Source organism: Macrobrachium nipponense, chromosome 14 (genome assembly GCF_015104395.2).
Source record: "Macrobrachium nipponense isolate FS-2020 chromosome 14, ASM1510439v2, whole genome shotgun sequence".
NCBI lineage: Eukaryota > Metazoa > Arthropoda > Malacostraca > Decapoda > Palaemonidae > Macrobrachium > Macrobrachium nipponense.
Window position 1 is genome coordinate 18,864,991 of NC_087207.1, and position 22,252 is coordinate 18,887,242.

Here is a 22,252-nt window from a genome sequence, read left to right on the forward strand (position 1 = left end):
AATTTAGCTTAGTAACAAATTTTCAAGATTGGATACAAGGTTCACAAATCACTAATATTTAGATATTACTATTACTAATATCTAAGTAAAAGAGTTCACACTCCTTATATCTATATTATTAGAATGCATATTATATATTTACTCAATTATATACTAATTCTTTGCTGTCTTGGAGACATATTTCACGTGACTATTTTTCAAGGCTGAATTACTAATGTTTAGTTATCACGCCCCTACGGGCTGCTCTTGAGCAAGAGCCCGTGCTGGCATAAAGCCAGCTTAATCTTAAACATAGTTATCACTGTTATCAATAATTAGTTTTACTATTGCAACTATTTAAGTAAGATAGTATACAGTCATTATCGATATAATATGTATTTACGTAATTATTTTCTGCTAAATATAAAATAACTATTATATATGTAAGTGATTACTTGCAATGTGTTTGACACTCCTAAAATTACTTACTTTTGAATTTTAAGGTTTCACAAATCGCTAATATTGATTTATGAGTTACTAATTTTTATATTAGTAAAACATCTATTGTGTATTTAGGTGATTATTCCATATTTTCTAGTTTTTTCTAGTGAAAACTTTCACTTTTGTAACAATATTCTAAAGGTTGAAGGTTCCACAAATGAAACAACTCTCCTATGGTAAGAGTTAATAGTTAATAGATAATAGTTTTATTTGCTAAGTCTATTCACAGTAAACCTTTCTTCGTTATATAAATAATGATAAACCATTAATTACACCTCTTTACGAAAATACGTTCTCTGTCAGCCACTGTCGAGTTTGTACGTGGGCGTTCAAAGCCCTTAGAGTTAATCTTGATTTATGGCATACAAAATATGTTGCCAACACTCTTCGCTTACCTAGTGTTGATGTTTGATTGATTTCGAATTGTTTTGCGTCATTTTACCAGGAACAGATTACGAAAAACCAGCTCTATACGACATGATCTGTGTTGGCTCCGGGCTAAAATCAAATGAACACTCTCAATATGTTTTCTTAAAAGTTTAAAATTGGACACCCAAGAAAAAAACATTTGATATTTAATGAACATAGAATTATTTTCTGCGATTTTATCTGGAACCGATTACAGAAATGATCACAAGATATCTACAGGATATTAGTTCTACAAGACAAGATCTGTACTTGTTACCAAAAATCAAATGAACATTCACAGTATGCACTTCTGAAAAGGTCCACCTTAGACTTACAGGTAAAACCATAAGATTTTTAACTTTAGAATCATTTCCTGTGATATTATCAAGAACATCACAGTATATTTACAGGATATCGGTTCTGAATGACGTGTTCTGTATTTGGAATCGAACTAAAGTCAAATGAACATTTACAGTTGGTTTCTTTAAGTATTTCAAATTAGACATCCATAATAAAAAAAAAAAAATTTGATTTATTCGAAGCTCCGTTGCAAATTGCAGCACTGAAAAGTGTTTTAGTCTCAAACATCAGTAGCCATTTACAGACTTGTAAAAAATTCTTCTTTTAATAATATATTTACTCTTTATAAGCATCAGCAAAGACTAGATAACATTGAGATGAAAAAAAAAAAAAAGTTTTTTCCCATTTTGGAAATCCAAAAGCTGCCTTGTGACTGTACTTTATTATCCCTATATTCTAAAAAATAAATCTCATAATCATATAAGAGAGTAATATAGAAAAATAATAAATAGATCAACAAGTTAAGACAATGAAATGTCAGATTATCATCAATCTCTTGAAGAGATTAAAAACTGACTCACCGATACATTCATCAAATAAGATTTCACAATTTCAGAAATGACACTTCAGTGGAAGCTGAAGTTACGTATGGCACAATAACCGCTCAAACCCATTGGCTCTCTTTTCTTTGAGATCAGAGTCTATTTTTGTCACAGAAAATGTATAATTTGTTCCTCTGCAGATCTGCATAGGTCTAGAGCCCCTTCTGAAATTGTCTGTCACATTTCATCAACATTTTTTGGTCTCGGAGACTCAACCACTCAATGTACGATAATAAGAAAACAACGGTGAAGGAAAATCAAGTATATATATGTGACAAATGACATTTGAGCGATTATACTATAGTTGCATTAAATCAGAGGAAAACTAAAAAACTGAAGTCAAGACCCTATGTAACTTAGGTCTAGAGGAACCTCCTGCTCATTTTTAGTCTGAATTCCTCTCTCGTCTTCCTTCTCTCCCGAGACCTCTTCACTATTTTCTTCACTGTCCATTCCAGACGCCCTGCACATGGAATGCTCCAGGTTAATGATTTTGTGGAAGGAATAAGTAGAGAACTTGCTTTTCATACTGAGATCGATGGGTAGGTCCTGCGGTGCGGTGGCACCCTCGGGGACAAGGTCAGAATCCTCCTCCTCCTGCGACAGGAAGTCGTAACCGGGGTTGTGGTCTGAACTGTGAGCTAGAATGGCGTCGTGGACCGGGATCTTATGATGGAAGGGCAAGATACCCCTCAGAAGGGCTTCTGTCGTTGCGCTGTGCCACTCTGGGGTACTTCGACGAGGTGGTGACCTAGAGCAAGACTTGTGGAACTTTGGAGGAGGGGGTATCCCGCAGTCAGGGGAGCTGCGTTCGTCGTGGTTCACGTCGTCCTCATCACCCTCAAGGGCGTTGGTGTCATCGTTATTCTTCGCCTCCTTCAGAAGGCTGTCGAGGTACTGCTTCTGCGAGTAGACTGAAAGGAGAGACGGGTAGTAAGGATAGAGGTACCTCTGGGCGAGGGAATTTGGGGACACGTAAGGCGGCAGACGTGGCGCGAGATTCTGAAGGTTGTAGAGCGACAGGAGCTCCTTTGGGTAGAGCTGCTCTGACAGGGGAGGGAATAGCGACTTTTCGCTGAGGTCCAGTGAAGACTCCGAGGTGTGAGTTTCTGAGGAGGCCGGTGGGGAGTGGTAGGACTTGTTCTCCACGCCCGATTTGAACTGGTAATCCGCACTGAAGGAGCAGTCTGAGCTCATCTTGAATTCCTTGTAATCTGGACTGGAGCTTTTGATGCTAATTTCAGGAGGACTCACTAGACCTACCGGGGAATGGGTGTCGGTTGTGATGGTGGCTGTTGTCACTGTGTTGGACGTTGTCATGGTGGAATCACTCGTCAAGATGTCAGCGGACGTCGAAGAAGCTGAGGAAGAACTGGTGTTGTTGTTGTTCTGCATGAGGTAGTGTATTTTGAACCAGTTAGACCGACGGCCGTACCTAGACCCACTCTTGGACATTCCAACCATCAGGCACTTGCGAAGCCGGCAGCTCTTGCAGGAGGTCCTCGTCTTTTTATTAATGACACAGCGGCCGTTGTTCTTGCACTCGTTCAGTGAAGAGAGGTTGTTGTAGGTCCGGCCGAAGAAGGACTGAAAGGTAAACAGAGGCTGGAATTATTAAGGAAGAAGAAGAAGAAGAAGACAAAAAAGAAGTAAAAATATCTTTATGTCTATGATTCACAATAAAAGCTTTGTCTCATAATTAATGACTTGTTACACCTTAGGGAACATATTTGTATTTAAGGAAAATATTAAGCATATCTTCAAATTTATATTCTTAATGTTAACTCTTTGAGAAATAGGAAAAAATAACCAATGAAAAAGTTAATGTATCATTAAAGTACTACTATGAGATTCAGGGTCTCTGTAACACGGTTTTTTGGACTTTGCTCCTTTTCAAAGCATCGGATGTAGATGAAAGTTGACATATGTATATTTTACAACCACACACAAATTTTGTCAGCATTATCAATAACCTAAACCCGATAGTTTTAATTTTTATAGAGTAAAAATGATCTAACCGACGCCATGGCCAATGATTATGAGCCAAAAGTCGAAAAACATTCATTACGTAAGCAAGGTAAACAAACACCTTTTGACTAAATGTTGCCCCGCCAATCCACCAGACAGAAATTCCATCGGCTCTGAAACCAAAAGACTTTATGAATGGCGGAACGATACATAGATGTGGGTGGGGTATCAGTGCTAGCGTAGTAATACTACTGTAGCAGTAGTGCCGCAACAGTATAGCAGTAATATACATGAATTAAACGTTTAGGCCAACTGCTGGGATCCTTGAGGATCATTTAGCACTTCTTACAACTACTCGAGAAATTAGTTTTTATAGCCAGAAGTTAAATTTTCTAATCCAACAATGCCCATGGTAGCCTTAAGTGTTATCCTGAATTATAACGAGGCGAAAGTGGCTGGAGCCTCATGAAGTCACCATTCTGACGATAATTATTGGTGAAGGTTTAAAGCCAATATACGGTACCGGCTATTTTTTTTTCAGTAAATAGGTAGATAGCCAATAAATAAAAATTGCTTGACATTGGATATAGCAGTTATCAAATCAAGTTTGTCTACTATGTTTTTGATAATTACCAACTATTCCCTACATCTTGTCAATCTGATTGTGACCTATAAAGTAGACTGTAATTTCTTTGGAAACTTATTTTGGGAGTTAGACTAATAATCGAAGTGTTTTTGTATTTATTAACATATTTTGTTGGTTTGTTCATTATGACAATTATCAGTGGAGAGGTTCCAGAGTTCATAAAGGTGTACTGCTTTGCCTGTATGTAAATTTGTATGTCATAGTTGCCAGAGGTTTAGCCTTCGTTACGTATAGCCAATCATCCATCGAGAAAGATGGAAGAAATGCTGTCATAAGTTACGTAACGAGTGCGTTCGAAACCTTTTCTCTGAGTAAGTTGGCCCGTCTTCAAAAAAGGTCACTTTTACATTTATAAGTACCAAATTTATTCAACCTACGTAGTGCAGAATACACTCAAAATTTATGTGTTGATATAATATGTATTCTGAATAAGCGTTATATTTATGAAATGCATAGATAAAAAGTTATTGCGAAAAAACCGTGTTACAGAGGCCCTGAATCTCATAGTAGGATGATTATTACTTAACTTTGAAAGTCGAAACAGATTAAATTGTAAATTATTCTTTGCAAGTAGTTACTAAGTCCAGTTACATGCTGATTTCTTTGGTAATATTTCATTTCATTCGAATGCCACCGTTATTATTATTATTATTATTATTATTATTATTATTATTATTATTATTATTATTATTATTATTATTATTATTATTATTATTATTATTCAGAAGACGTCCTAGGAACATAAGGCAAGTACAATTCTCTGAAAAGTAGCCCATATCGAGGGACTTCTCACAATACTTTATAAAGGTATCTTCATAGCCAGCTTTCCAACTCTCCTAGCTTTATATTTCTCTGATTTTTAACTCCTCAATCAAGAACGCTTTAACAGAAGTCCCAGAACGTCTTGATATAAGGATCTTGTCCTCATTTTATTTTGCATGGAGTATTAAAAATGTTTTTCTTATGGGAGGTCCATCGTGGATCTAGATTGGGTAGATTTTATGTAATGGTAAATACATCTGAAAGGTAAAAATGATCTTGATATTAAAAAAAGCAAATCACTAAATAGAAGAGAGGAATTAGAAGCCTAATTCATTATTACACACACCCACACCCCGCCCCCCCTTACCCACAAACACACACACACACACACACACACAACACACACATATATATATATATATATATATATATATATATATATATATATATATATATATATATATATTATATATATATATATATGTGTGTCTGAGGCCTTTGTCCTGCAGTGGACTAGGGACTAGCAACGGCTGAGGATGATGATGATGATGATGGTATAGTATATATATATTACTATCTATATATATATATATATATATATATATATATATTATATATATATATATACCTTCTTTGACAATAGAAAGAATTGCTGTAACATTTTTGTGAAGGTAAATATAGCATTTGACATACCAACCCCAGCCTCAACTTAACCGTTCACGAAACGACAATAGCAGTGAATCCCAGCCAAATGGGAAACAGCTTACCACCTTGCGGTAAGCAGAATGGTTTATTTATCAGCTGATCTCGACAGAAAATGGGAATCGGTGCGAGCCGGCGCCACTTAGAAAACGGGGACTCACTTTTGTGTATGCAGGTTCAAACGATCCTTGATAAGTGGTTTGGAGAATGAACCCGGCTTGCGAATCAACCGTGGCTTATTTTAACTCGTGTGCAACTTGAAATAATGGTCGGAGGAGCAATAAGGAAACCCGAGTCACTCTAACTCACTGCTTGTTATCATCTGAGTGCCCGAGACTCGACAGCAAGTATCTAGGCGAAGCACAAGTGGAAATCATAGGCACACTTTCATTTCGAGGACTGGTTCTGCGCCTGAATCTCTTCTTCTTCTGCTCTTATTCCTTTCTTTTCCTCTTCTTGTCATTCTTAACTTTGTTTGGACTTCGAAACCGTTCTTTTTTCTTCTTTCTTCTTCTTCTTCTTAACTTTGTTTGGACTTCGAACACGTCTCTGAGATACCGAAGGGTTTGTTTGTTTGTGTTTGCGTGCGTCACTTGTATTGCTTCGTGAGTAAGTTTGTTTCTAATCACTCCCTTTTTGTTTACAATTTTTGAGACAAATTACTAATTTCTTCATAGTTTTTCTTATTACGATTATATTATTTATGTTTCAAATTATTTATATTTCAAGGAAAAATCTGTTTTCTTCAACTTTCTATCGTGTTTAATTTCACCTCATATCATTTCTGTACGTTTTCGTTCGCATTAGCGTCTCTCTCGGGGAGAGAGAGAGAGAGAGAGAGAGAGAGAGAGAGAGAGAGAGAGAGAGAGAGAGAGAGAGAGAACTAACTACCTGATAACATCTTGCCAAGTTCCCTTTCCTTCTCTCTCTCTCTCTCTCTCTCTCTCTCTCTCTCTCTGTGAATGTGTGTGTGTGTGTGTCTATGAACCCTCACCAAACTGTCATCAGGTTCTCTCTCTGACACACACACACAACCCCAGTAAACACATAATTAATTGAAAGATAGGTCCAATGCCCTCCCCCCCCCCACTCTCTCTCTCTCTCTCTCGCTCTCACTCTCTCTCAAATCCGTCTCTCTCTCTCTCAATCAACACACATACACAATCCCAGTAAACACATAACTAATAGAAAGATAGGTACATTCCTCACCCGTCTCTCGCTCTACCCCACCCCACCCAAAGCAACGCCTTCCCAGGGCGCCTCCAATCAATGCTGACAGGCAAACGAGATCTTACTTACTTTGCAGCCTTCGCAGGTGAAGGCACCGAAATGGAAACCAGCCGCTGGCTCTCCACAGACTTTGCACATCTGGTTCATCTGAAAGAAAAATGAGAAACGTAAAAAAATAATAACAATAATAAAAATGTGCCAAAGTTTCTTCGGCTCAATCGAGTTTTCTGTACATCGTATAATAAAGGTCACTGAAAATAGATCTATCTTTCGGTGGTCCCGGTATAATACTGAATGAGCCGCGGCCCATAAAACTTTAACCACGGCACGGTGGTGGCCTGACGTATATCGATGCCAGACGCACTACCTAGCTTTAACCTTAAACATTTAAAATAAAAAATAAAAACTACTGAGGCTAGAAGACTGCAATTTGGTAAGTTGGGTGATCAATATACCATATTGCAGCCCTCCACCCTCAGCAGTTTTTAAGATCTAAGGGCAGACAGAAAAAATGCGGACATATAAAATTACCAACAGAATAAAGTGTGGGCAGAAAAAGTGCGTACGGACAGATATAGCCGGCAATATAGTTTTCATAAAAAATGAGGTTGTTAATGAAGGGATTTTGTAGAAACTGACATTTCTGACGTCTTTGGAAAGCAGAGATTTTTTTGTGTAGGAACTGAAAAGCACTTATGTTGTTAGAAAACGGGATTTTTTTTTTTTTTTTTTTTTTTTAGAAAAAAGTAGGATTTTTTTTGTAGAAGGTACAGTTTGATTTTTTTAAAGTAGGGATTCTGTAGAAATTTTAGTCTCTGATGTTAGAAAGTAGGTTTATTTCGTAGAAACTAGTCTGGTGGCTTTAGAAAGTGCAGGATTTTGTAGGAACTACAGTCTCTGATGTTAGAAAGTAGGTTTATTTTGTAGAAACTACAATCTCTGGTGTCTTTAGAAAGTAGAGGTTTTTGTAGGAACTACAAGTCTCTGATGCTAGAAAGTAAGGATTTTCGTAGAAACTACAGTCTCTGATGCTAGAGCTTAAGGATTCTTTGTAGAAACTACAGTTTTGAGGTTAGAAAACAGGGATTTTTGGAAAGACTAACGTCTCTGGTGTTGTTAGAAAGTAGAGAGTTTTGTAGAAGCTACAGTCCCTGATGTCTTTAGGAAGTGGAGATATTTGTAGAAAATAAGGTCCTTGATTTTTTGGAAAGTAAAATTCTATGTTCCTTTAAAATCTACAGCTTTCGTTTCTACTGAATGGAATGACACTCTCTCTCTCTCTCTCTCTCTCTCTCTCTCTCTCTCTCTCTCTCTCTCTCTCTCTCACCTAGTTCATGTACAATAAGTGAAAAGTTATATACACTATTCAATGTCAACTCTTGTGGAAGTTTATCATATGGAAAAGAACTTCCTTGAACAGGATGTCAGTTTTCTGTGCACGGACAGTTCTGAAAGGTGACATCTCTCTCTCTCTCTCTCTCTCTCTCTCTCTCTCTCTCTCTCTCTCTCTCAAGGATCCAAGGAAGGCCTTTTCGTCATGCATGCTTAATACATTCCATTTCCAGAGAGCCCTATCAGCGTAAGGGAGGCGGCGGGCGACTTTGGCAGGGGTATGGCGAAGAAGAAGATGGGCCATTGGGCAGGAGAGGGCAGCAGGGAGTGTAGTAGTGGTGTGTATGTGAAGCCCCGTGCCATAAATGTCACATCAGGACTTTTGTCGGATGAAATGTGGACAGGGGATATGGCTGGCTCGGGGAGGGGGAGGGGGATGAGAGGGAGAGGTGGCTGGCGCATCTTCTCTCTATCCCTTCCTCGTCTAACAGTGATATTCTATAAAACCGGATAGTTTTGACGGCCCTGAAATACACGGGATCCTTCTCAGGAGAGGAAAGAATAGAAACGAGAGAGAAAATCATCAGTGGAGGTTTTGAGTTAATGAAGTATTGTGTTTAGCTGATTTTTACTATTATATATATAATCCTTTCGAGGTTTCCTGAATGTCATTCAAATTTGGTTAAAAATTTCTAATATGAATTCCGATTTCCCTCTGTTGTTTAAACTTGTTAATATTTACGGATGCCTTGGTTTTGCGAAATGAAATGCGTTGTTAATCATCTCATCATCATCATCATCATTATTATTATTATTATTATTATTATTATTATTATTAAGGGCTTAGATAACTTTTGTTGTTAACGTTTCAAGAGGAAACATATACTTGAACGTAGTGGAATAAACTTTTATTCTTCGACCTTGTATTCCCTGGTAATGAACTAAACTTCATAAGATATTGTAGATTTTAAAACTACAGTACTTTATTTTCTTTGACTTTATACCTTCCATTATCCTATTTTTACTTCACCCTCTCTCATCACATTCCTCATACTTTATCCGTTTCTCGCTTTGCCTCGTTTTGTCTTACTCTGCCCAGTCCGGTAGCAACTTCCAAAAGAAACAAACACACACACACACACACACACACACAACACGAATCCATCACATACACTGGATTTTAGATACACTTATAAACATGTCTTTCAAAACCGTGAACAAAAGCTAATGTTCTGATTGGTTGCAATTCTGAGAAGTAGCCAGGCCACCACAGAATTCTAACAGCATAGCCAGGCCACTACAGAATTCTAACGGCGTAGCCAGGCCACCACAGAATTCTAACAGCATAGCCAGGCCACCACAGAATTCTAACAGCATAGCCAGGCCACCACAGAATTCTAACAGCGTAGCCAGGCCACCACAGAATTCTAACAGCATAGCCAGGCCACCACAGAATTCTAATGACTAGCCAAACCACCACAGACTTCTAGTGACGAAACCAGGCAACAACCACAGAACTCTAGTGACGTAATGAGGCCACCACAGAATTCTAGTGACGTAACGAGGCCACCACAGAATTGTGACATAACCAGGTAACCACAGAATTCTAGTGACGTAACCAGGCCACCACAGAATAGTGACATAACCAGGTAACTGCAAAATTCTAGTAACGTTGCCAAGCCACCACAGAATTCCAGTGACGTAACCAGGCCACCACAGAATTCATGATTTTCATGATGTATATCTCCAGAAGGAATAGTCTATTAAATGATACAGCCTAATGTACGCCTTACATACCTAATAATCTATTAAGTGCAGTGACGTCGCCACCTTCTCCTATTTCAATTACCGAGAAGAGATATTGAGGGCCAACCCACGCACGCACGCACGCACAAACTAGCATCATCTTTAATATAGACATACATCAGATCGAAGCAGGATTCGAAGAGTATGTTTACTGGAAGGGCTGATAAAATAAAGAAGAAGAAGATGGGGTTTTATGGACACTGCTGAATAGAGGCGGAGAACAAAAAAGTTCTCCTCTTTGGCAGCTTTATTGCAAACGGAGACCTCCCGCTACTAAATCACACAATCTCTCCTCTCATTTTTTGTTCTCTCTCTCCTTTTGTGGCTTATTCTTCTTCTTTCTTTCTTTAGCCAAACAAAATAATGCTGCTGCTGCTGCTGCCGAGGCATTATTGGTTCTCCCACAAAGGAACTGTGGTGTCGGGTCTTCCCAAAAGGCGATATAAAAATTAAGTGGAGGGATAAAAGGTTGGCTTTAAGTATATGGAATAGACAGCCGAAGTCTCTGATGATGATAGAGTCAAGTAGGTGTGTTCAAATATTTAGCAAAAAATTTATTGTAATTCAGTCCTTCATGATTCTTTGTATACACACAAGTATATATAATAATAATAATAATAATAATAATAATAATAATAATAATCTATAATAATAATAATAATAATTTAATATTATTATATTTATTATTATTATTATTATTATCATTTTATTATTATGTTCTTTGGATGCTGAATTTCAAGTCAATGTCCCCTGTGGTAGGCTTGTTCCATACGTATAGGGTTCATCTTCTGAATAATAATAATAATAAATAATAATAATAATATAATAATAATAATAATAATAATAATAATAATAATAATAATTATTATTATTATTATTATTATTATTATTATTTATTTTTTTTTTTTTTTTTGCTCTATCACAGTGAGTGATGGACTCCTAAGGAGGCAGGATGCAACCCGGAACCCCACACTATAAATACCACCCAGTCGAATTGGAGGACTGTGATAGAGCCAAAAAAAAAAACAAAAAAAAAAAAAAAAAAAAAATAAATAATAAATCAAAAAAAAAAAAAAAAAAAAAAAAAAAAATTATTATAATAATAATATAATATAATAATATAACTATATATTAAATTATTATTATTAATTATTAATTAAGTAATTATTCTTATTATTATTATTGTATTATTATTATTTTATTATTATTATTATTAATGATTATATTATTCGGAAGATGAACCCTATACGTATGGAACAAGCCTACCACAGGGGACATTGACTTGAAATTCAAGCATCCAAAGAACATAATAATAATAATAATAATAATAATAATAATAATAATAATAATAATAATAATAATAATAATAATTATATATTATTATTATTATTATATTATTATTATTATTATCATTATTATTATATTATTATTATAATTGTTTTTTTTTTTTTTTTTTCTATCACAGTCCTCCAATTCGACTAGGTGGTATTTATAGTGTGGGGTTCCGGGTTGCATCCTGCCTCCTTAGGAGGCAGGATGAGCGCCGTTTCTAGGATCACACTCTTCTGCATGAGTCCTGGAGCTACTTCAGCCTCTAGTTTTTCTAGATTCCTTTCCAGTGATCTTGGGATCGTGCCTAGTGCTCCTATGATTATAGGCACGATTTCCGCTGGCATATCCCATATCCTTCTTATTTCTATTTTCAGTTCTTGATACTTATCCATTTCTTCCCTCTCTTTCTCTTCAACTCTGGTGTCCAATGGTATTGCGACATCAATGAGAGATACTTTCTTCTTGACTTTGTCAATCAACGTCACGTCTGGTCTATTTGCACGCATCACCCTATCTGCTCTGATACCATAGTCCCAGAGGATCTTTGCCTGATCGTTTTCTATCACTCCCTCAGGTTGGTGCTCATACCCCTTATTACTGCAAGGTAGCTGATGTTTCTTGCACAGGCTCCAGTGGAGGGCTTTTGCCACTGAATCATGCCTCTTTTTGTACTGGTTCTGTGCAAGTGCCGGGCATTCGCTTGCTATGTGGTTTATGGTTTCACTTTTCGTATTGCACTTCCTACATATGGGAGAGATGTTATTTCCGTCTATCGTTCTTTGAACATACCTGGTTCTTAGGGCCTGATCTTGTGCCGCTGTTATCATTCCTTCAGTTTCCTTCTTTAGCTCTCCCCTCTGTAGCCATTGCCATGAGTCATCGCTGGCTAGTTCTTTAGTCTGTCTCATGTATTGTCCGTGCATTGGTTTGTTGTGCCAGTCCTCTGTTCTGTCTGTCATTCTCCTGTCTCTGTATATTTCTGGGTCTTCGTCTACTTTTATTAGTCCTTCCCATGCACTCTTGAGCCACTCGTCTTCACTGGTTTTCAGATACTGCCCCAGTGCTCTGTTCTCGATGTTGACGCAGTCCTCTATACTTAGTAGTCCTCTCCCTCCTTCCTTTCGTGTTATGTATAGTCTGTCCGTATTTGCTCTTGGGTGTAGTGCTTTGTGTATTGTCATATGTTTCCTGGTTTTCTGATCTGTGCTGCGGAGTTCTGCCTTCGTCCATTCCACTATTCCTGCGCTATATCTGATTACTGGCACTGCCCATGTGTTTATGGCTTTTATCATATTTCCGGCGTTGAGTTTTTTGACTTGAGTATCGCCTTGAGTCTCTGCATATATTCTTTCCTGATCGTGTCCTTCATCTTTTGGTGTTTTATATCCCCTCCTTCTATTATTCCCAGGTATTTGTATCCTGTCTCAGCTATCCTTTTTGTATATTGACTAAGGCTCATTTTTCTATTCCAAACTCCATCCTGATGTCCCCAGATACAATCCTTACAGTCTGGATTAGGGTATCTATTTCCTTGATGCTCTTACCATACAGCTTGATGTCGTCCATGAACATCAGATGGTTGATTCTGTTGCCTCTTTTCTTGAGTTGGTACCCGGCATCCATCTTCTGTAGTACTTTTGTCATGGGAATCATGTTATTATTATTATTATTATTATTATTATTATTATTATTATTATTATTATTATTATTATTATTATTATCATTATTATTATTATTATTATTATTATTATTATTATTATCATTATTATTATTATTAATCAGAAGATGAAGGAACTCTATTCATATGGAACAAGCCAACCACAGGGGTTATTGACTTGAAATTCAAGCATCCAAAGGATATTATTATTATTATTATTATTATTATAATTATTATTATTATAATTATTATTATTATTATTATTATTATTATTATTATTATTATTATTATATTATTAATCAGAAGATGAAGGCACTCTATTCATATGGAACAAGCCTACCACAGGGGCCATTGACTTGAAATTCAAGCCTCCAAAGGATATTATTGTTATTATCATTATTACTATTACTATTATTATTACTATTATTATTATTATTATTATTATTATTATTATTATTATTATTATTATTATTCAGAAGATAACCATATCTATATGGAAGTATCCCACTACAGGGGCCAAACAATATGGTGTTCATTTGAACGAAGTAACAAAAGTAACAGGAAATACAGAGAGGACCAGTTGTTAGAAAAGAATGAATACATTAACAAATTTGTAAATAGAAAAATAAAAATATAATAGTTTTATATTTCATTACCAACGAGGGCTGAATAGCCCGGCTTAAGCATCAAATATTCAAGTGCTAAGTTAAATCGACAATGCTGATGGATTGGCTCCTTAGTGTGCAATATAAAGCGTAAAAATGTCTGTAACCAATATTAGTATTAAATATTCACTCGATATTGATAACTTTCCCCTTTCACCCAGCTGTTCAAACAATGCAGCTGACCAAAGCATTTATGCCACAGCTGTTTACGGGGTCAATTAATCCCCCACTGTTCCAATCCAAGCTATTAATTCAATTGGGCAAAATAACTATCTGCTTGACCGACCACAGTAACTTTTAACAGAATCTCTCTCTCTCTCTCTCTCTCTCTCTCTCTCTCTCTCTCTCTCTCTCTCTCTCTCTCTCTCTCCTTTAAATATTACTTAGCACTTCTTTTCGTATTATGTATGCATGCATGAATATGATTATATAATTGTAAATAATATAATTATATATATGTGCACAGAATATCTACTTACATAGGTACAAGTATATATATATATATATATATATATCTATATATATATATATATATATATATATATATATCATATACATATTAAATATAATCAAGTATACTTACATTTGCTTGACAGACATTGGGTGTTGGCACCTGAAAAATAGAAAGATTAAATTAAAAATTATTCCTTATCCATCATTCATTATTATTATTGATGGAGAAACAAATCCACAGTTATGTAAATTTACATATATTTAAATTTAAAAGTAAATACATATATTTTAAATTTAAAACTTTAGTGTGACTCCTGTTCTGTTTACTTTGCTGGAGTGCTATATCAACGTGTCAGATTGATAAGGGGAACCGAACAGATTCCAGAAAACTATCCTTAACGTTTTATATTTAAATATATGTACATTTACATAACGGTGGATTTGTTTCGCCATTTGAAGACTCCTGCTACTATGAGGATTTTTAAATTATTATCATCATTATTATTATTAATATTATTATTATTTAGAGGAAGCAACCTACTCATATGGAAAACAAAAAACAAGCTCACCAAAGGGGTCACTGACTTGAAATTCAAGCTTCCAAAGAATATTAAGGTGTCATTATGAAGAAGTATGACAAGGTAAAGGGAAATACAGAAAGAAGAGATTCTAATTATTAAAAAAGGTAAATGAATAAATAAATAAATAAAATAGACAAAAATGTATTAAGGAGAATTGCATTAGGGTAGTAATGGATTTGAGAAGCTATAGTTAGCCATTTAAATGTATTGACAGTACAAAAATATATATTTGTTTTAGTGGGATATGTTACTCGTTATTGCCTGCAGAAAATAGTAAGTGTCAGTGCCTTATTTATTTTTTCAAGTCTTCTGATTTTTATTATATATGGGCGTATTTATAATAATAATAATAATAATAATAATAATAATAATAATAATAATCATAATAATAAAAAATAATAATAATAATAATAATAATAATAATAATAATAAAATAAATAATAATAATAAGGAATAAATAATAATAATAATAATGGATAATAATAACAATAATAAGATGGAACAAGAGAATAAAATAAGGAAATATGGAGATGCTACATCAGAAGCAACCCGACGGAGAGAGGATATAGAAGAAGGTTGGTCAACATCTGGAATGAGAGGAATAACACCCCCCAAACAGAGCAGAGGCTGGCAGACCAAGTAAGGAACATAAAGAAAAAGAATTGGCTCTCCCTAACAGAAAGAGAAGAACTGGAAAGGGAAATGTCACACGACAACGAATTACACGAAGACGAACTAAGAGACGATGCCACAAAAGACGACAGGGATGATGAGGTATCAAACATCGACACACGAAGAAACACCGACGAAGTAACAGAGAGGACGGAATGGGTAGAAAAGATTAGACAATGGATGGAGCCAGATACAGAGAGAACAAAGATCCCCTCCATGAAAGCCTACAACACCAAGAAATTAAGGGAGAAAACAAGTGAGGTCAATGAAATAATGGGCATAATACACACCACCAGTATCACAGAAACAAATAACTTGGCATATGCAGGAGCAAGATTAGTAGCAGAAATGATGGGGATTCGAACACCAACACCACCAGCACAACGAACCCAACAGAAACTAAAACAGCAACCTCCTTGGAAAAGCAAATCATGGTGATGAGATCTGAAGCAAGAAAACAAGGGAGGAACTCAACGAGAAATACAAAGTACAAGAGAGGGGACTAAACAACACAATAGAAGATGTAAAACACAGGCATAAGGCCAAAGCACATAAGATCCAACGGTACATGAACAGGAATAAGGGATACCAACAGAACAAACTATTCGGAACCAACCAGAAAAGACTATAAAGCCAACTAAGAGGGGAAGACAACCACCCAGAAATCCCTGAAGCCGAACCAAGTAAGAGACTCTGGGAAAACATATGGAGCAATCCGGTATCACACAACAAACATGCAACATGGCTCCAGGAAGTCAAGGAAGAAGAAACAGGGAGAATAAAACAAAGATTCACAGAGATCACGACAGACACAGTCAGACACCAACTAAAGAAAATGCCAAACTGGAAAGCCCTAGGTCCTGATGAAGTCCATGGATACTGGCTCAAAAACTTCAAGGCCCTACACCCACGAATAGCAGAACAACTCCAGCATTGTATCTCAAATCACCATGCACCCAAATGGATGACCACAGGAAGAACCTCCTTAGTACAAAAAGACAAGAGTAAGGGAAATATAGCCAGTAACTACAGGCCTATCACCTGCCTACCAATAATGTGGAAGTTACTAACAGGTATCATCAGTGAAAGGCTATACAATTACTTAGAGGAGACAAACACCATCCCCCACCAACAGAAAGGCTGCAGAAGGAAGTGTAGGGGCATAAAAGACCAGCTCCTCATAGACAAAATGGTAATGAAAAGTAGGAGAAGGAAAACCAACCTAAGCATGGCATGGATAGACTATAAGAAAGCCTTCGACATGATACCACACACATGGGTAATAGAATGCCTGAAAATATATGGGGCAGAGGAAAACACCATCAGCTTCCTCAAAAATACAATGCGCAACTGGAATACAATACTTAGTAGCTCTGGAATAAGACTAGCAGAGGTTAATATCAGGAGAGGGATCTTCCAGGGCGACTCACTGTCCCCACTACTCTTCGTAGTGGCCATGATTCCCATGACAAAAGTACTACAGAAGATGGATGCCGGGTACCAACTCAAGAAAAGAGGCAACAGAATCAACCATCTGATGTTCATGGACGACATCAAGCTGTATGGTAAGAGCATCAAGGAAATAGATACCCTAATCCAGACTGTAAGGATTGTATCTGGGGACATCAGGATGGAGTTTGGAATAGAAAAATGAGCCTTAGTCAACATACAAAAAGGCAAAGTAACGAGAACTGAAGGGATAAAGCTACCAGATGGGAGCAACATCAGACACATAGATGAGACTGGATACAAATACCTGGGAATAATGGAAGGAGGGGATATAAAACACCAAGAGATGATGGACACGATCAGGAAAGAATATATGCAGAGACTCAAGGCGATACTCAAGTCAAAACTCAATGCCGGAAATATGATAAAAGCCATAAACACATGGGCAGTGCCAGTAATCAGATACAGTGCAGGAATAGTGGAATGGACGAAGGCAGAAATCCGCAGCACAGATCAGAAAACCAGGAAACATATGACAATACACAAAGCACTACACCCAAGAGCAAATACGGACAGACTATACGTGACACGAAAGGAAGGAGGGAGAGGACTACTAAGTATAGAGGACTGCGTCAACATCGAAAACAGAGCACTGGGGCAATATCTGAAAACCAGTGAAGATAAGTGGCTAAAGAGTGCATGGGAAGAAGGACTAATAAAAGTAGACGAAGACCCAGAAATATACAGAGATAGGAGAATGACAGACAGAACAGAGGACTGGCACAACAAACCAATGCACGGACAATACATGAAACAGACTAAAGAACTAGCCAGCGATGACACATGGCAATGGCTACAGAGGGGAGAGCTAAAGAAGGAAACTGAAGGAATGATAACAGCGGCACAAGATCAGGCCCTAAGAACCAGATATATTCAAAGAACGATAGACGGAAATAACATCTCTCCCATATGTAGGAAGTGCAATACGAAAAATGAAACCATAAACCACATAGCAAGAGAATGCTCGGCACTTGCACAGAACCAGTACAAAAAGAGGCATGATTCAGTGGCAAAAGCCCTCCACTGGAGCCTGTGTAAGAGACATCAGCTACCTTGCAGTAATAAGTGGTACAAGCACCAACCAGAGGGAGTGATAGAAAACGATCAGGCAAAGATCTTCTGGGCCTATGGTATCAGAACAGATAGGGTGATATGTGCAAATAGACCAGACGTGACGTTGATTGACAAAATCAAGAAGAAAGTATCACTCATTGATGTCGCAATACCATGGGACACCAGAGTTGAAGAGAAAGAGAGGGAAAAAATGGATAAGTATCAAGATCTGAAAATAGAAATATGAAGAATATGGGATATGCCAGTGGAAATCGTACCCATAATCATAAGAGCACTAGGCACGATCCCAAGATCCCTGAAAAGGAATCTAGAAAAACTAGAGGCTGAAGTAGCTCCAGGACTCATGCAGAAGAGTGTGATCCTAGAAACGGCGCACATAGTAAGAAAAGTGATGGACTCCTAAGGAGGCAGGATGCAACCCGGAACCCCACACTATAAATACCACCTAGTCGAATTGGAGGACTGTGATAGAGCAAAAAAAAAATATTAATAATAATAATAATAATAATAATAATAATAATAATAATAATAATAATAATTGTTGTTGGATGGGTGACCGCTCTCCTCGGCGTTGATTCCTTGGGAAAGGATCTTTACCATAATTTCCTCAGTCTACTCAGCTGTAAATGAGTACCTATCCCTGATGGGGTAGGGTCCAGCTATGGGTTAAATAGCAAAACTCAGCAATGATGGAAAGAAATGAAGGAATAAACGACAACGACGTAAATGGAACCTCTGGCAACAGAGGAGCTTCGTCCGGCAACCAGGTATTCAACCCAATTGAAGGGGAAGACGGTCAGGTACTTGGAGGTCGTCATCCAGCAACTGATTACCACAACGAGAGTAATCAACAGCCTGAGATTGGAGCTACAGAGGCAAAAAGGAAGAAATGGACAAGAGAAGAAAATAAGGAAATATGGAGATGCTACATCAGAAGCAACCCGTCGGAGAGAGGATATAGAAGAAGATTGGTCAACATCTGGAATGAGAGGAATAACACCCCCCAAACAGAGCAGAGGCTGGCAGACCAAGTAAGGAACATAAAGAAAAAGAACTGGCTCTCCCCAACAGTGAGAGAAGAACTGGAAAGGGAAATGTCACACGACAACGAATTACACGAAGACGAACTGAGAGACGATGCCACAGAAGACGACAGGGAGGATGAGGTATCAAACAACGACACACGAAGAAACACCGACGAAGTAACAGAGAGGACGGAATGGGTAGAAAAGATTAGACAATGGATGGAGCCAGATACAGAGAGAACAAAGATCCCCTCCATGAAAGCCTACAACACCAAAAAATTAAGGGAGAAAACAAGTGAGGTCAATGAAATAATGGGCATAATACACACCACCAGTATCACAGAAACAAATAACTTGACATATGCAGGAGCAAGATTAGTAGCAGAACTGATGGGGATTCGAACACCAACACCACCAGCACAACGAACCCAACAGAAACCAAAGCAGCAACCTCCTTGGAAAAGGCGCCTGGAAAAGCAAATCATGGTGATGAGATCTGACTTGAGTAAACTGAGAGATGGCAGAAAAAAGCCTAAGAAGCAAGAAAACAAGGGAGGAACTCAACGAGAAATACAAAGTACAAGAGAGGGGACTAAACAACACAATAGAAGATGTAAAACAGAGGCTTAAGGCCAAAGCACATAAGATCCAACGGTACACGAACAGGAATAAGGGATACCAACAGAACAAACTATTCGGAACCAACCAGAAAAGACTATACAGCCAACTAAGAGGGGAAGACAACCACCCAGTAATTCCTGAAGCCGAACCAAGTAAGAGACTCTGGGAAAACATATGGAGCAATCCGGTATCACACAACAAACATGCAACATGGCTCCAGGAAGTCAAGGAAGAAGAAACAGGGAGAATAAAACAAAGATTCACAGAGATCACGACAGACACAGTCAGACACCAACTAAAGAAAATGCCAAACTGGAAAGCCCCAGGTCCCGATGAAGTCCATGGATACTGGCTCAAAAACTTCAAGGCCCTACACCCACGAATAGCAAAACAACTCCAGCATTGTATCTCAAATCACCAAGCACCCAAATGGATGACCACAGGAAGAACCTCCTTAGTACAAAAAGACAAGAGTAAGGGAAATATAGCCAGTAACTACAGGCCTATCACCTGCCTACCATAAGTGGAAGTTACTAACAGGTATCATCAGTGAAAGGCTATATAACTACCTAGAGGAGACAAACACCATCCCCACCAACAGAAAGGCTGCAGAAGGAAGTGTAGGGGCACAAAAGACCAGCTCCTGATAGACAAAATGGTAATGAAGAACAGTAGGAGAAGGAAAACCAACCTAAGCATGGCATGGGTAGACTATAAGAAAGCCTTCGACATGATACCACACACATGGCTAATAGAATGCCTGAAAATATATGGGGCAGAGGAAAACACCATCAGCTTCCTCAAAATACAATGCGCAACTGGAATACAATACTTACAAGCTCTGGAATAAGACTAGCAGAGGTTAATATCAGGAGAGGGATCTTCCAGGGCGACTCACTGTCCCCACTACTCTTCGTAGTAGCCATGATTCCCATGACAAAAATACTACAGAAGATGGATGCCGGGTACCAACTCAAGAAAAGAGGCAACAGAATCAACCATCTGATGTTCATGGACGACATCAAGCTGTATGGTAAGAGCATCAAGGAAATAGATACCCTAATCCAGACTGTAAGGATTGTATCTGGGGACATCAGGATGGAGTTTGGAATAGAAAAATGAGCCTTAGTCAACATACAAAAAGGCAAAGTAACGAGAACTGAAGGGATAAAGCTACCAGATGGGAGCAACATCAAACACATAGATGAGACAGGATACAAATACCTGGGAATAATGGAAGGAGGGGATATAAAACACCAAGAGATGAAGGACACGATCAGGAAAGAATATATGCAGAGACTCAAGGCGATACTCAAGTCAAAACTCAACGCTGGAAATATGATAAAAGCCATAAACACATGGGCAGTGCCAGTAATCAGATACAGCGCAGGAATAGTGGAATGGACGAAGGCAGAAATCCGCAGCATAGATCAGAAAACCAGGAAACATATGACACTACACAAAGCACTACACCCAAGAGCAAATACGGACAGACTATACATAACACGAAAGGAAGGAGGGAGAGGACTACTAAGTATAGAGGACTGCGTCAACATTGAGAACAGAGCACTGGGGCAATATCTGAAAACCAGTGAAGACGAGTGGCTAAAGAGTGCATGGGAAGAAGGACTAATAAAGTAGACGAAGACCCAGAAATATACAGAGACAGGAGAAAGACAGACAGAACAGAGGACTGGCACAACAAACCAATGCACGGACAATACATGAGACAGACTAAAGAACTAGCCAGCGATGACAATTGACAATGGCTACAGAGGGGAGAGCTAAAGAAGGAAACTGAAGGAATGATAACAGCGGCACAAGATCAGGCCCTAAGAACCAGATATGTTCAAAGAACGATAGACGGAAATAACATCTCTCCTATATGTAGGAAGTGCAATATGAAAAATGAAACCATAAACCACATAGCAAGTGAATGCTCGGCACTTGCACAGAACCAGTACAAAAAGAGGCATGATTCAGTGGCAAAAGCCCTCCACTGGAGCCTGTGCAAGAAACATCAGCTACCTTGCAGTGATAAGTGGTACGAGCACCAACCTGAGGGAGTGATAGAAAACGATCACGCAAAGATCCTCTGGGACTATGGTATCAGAACATATAGGGTGATACGTGCAAACAGACCAGACGTGACGTTGATTGACAAAGTCAAGAAGAAAGTATCACTCATTGATGTCGCAATACCATGGGACACCAGAGTTGAAGAGAAAGAGAGGGAAAAAATGGATAAGTATCAAGATCTGAAAATAGAAATAAGAAGGATATGGGATATGCCAGTGGAAATCGTACCCATAATCATAGGAGCACTAGGCACGATCCCAAGATCCCTGAAAAGAATCTAGAAAAACTAGAGGCTGAAGTAGCTCCAGGAATCATGCAGAAGAGTGTGATCCTAGAAACGGCACACAT

At 37.8% G+C, this 22,252-nt stretch overlaps 1 protein-coding gene across 1 annotated transcript in view; it reads right to left on the reverse strand.

Annotated features, from left to right (window-relative positions):
- Positions 1-664: 664 nt before the first annotated feature.
- Positions 665-22,252, reverse strand: part of LOC135226357 (uncharacterized) — a 133,078-nt gene continuing 111,490 nt past the window's right edge. The window contains exons 3-5 of the mRNA XM_064265817.1: positions 14,474-14,503; positions 7,168-7,245; positions 665-3,377 (exon numbers count right to left, since the gene is read on the reverse strand). Of these exons, the coding sequence (XP_064121887.1) occupies positions 2,130-3,377; positions 7,168-7,245; positions 14,474-14,503 (1,356 nt within the window). The 3' untranslated portion in view covers positions 665-2,129. The remainder of the gene's footprint in view (positions 3,378-7,167; positions 7,246-14,473; positions 14,504-22,252) is intronic.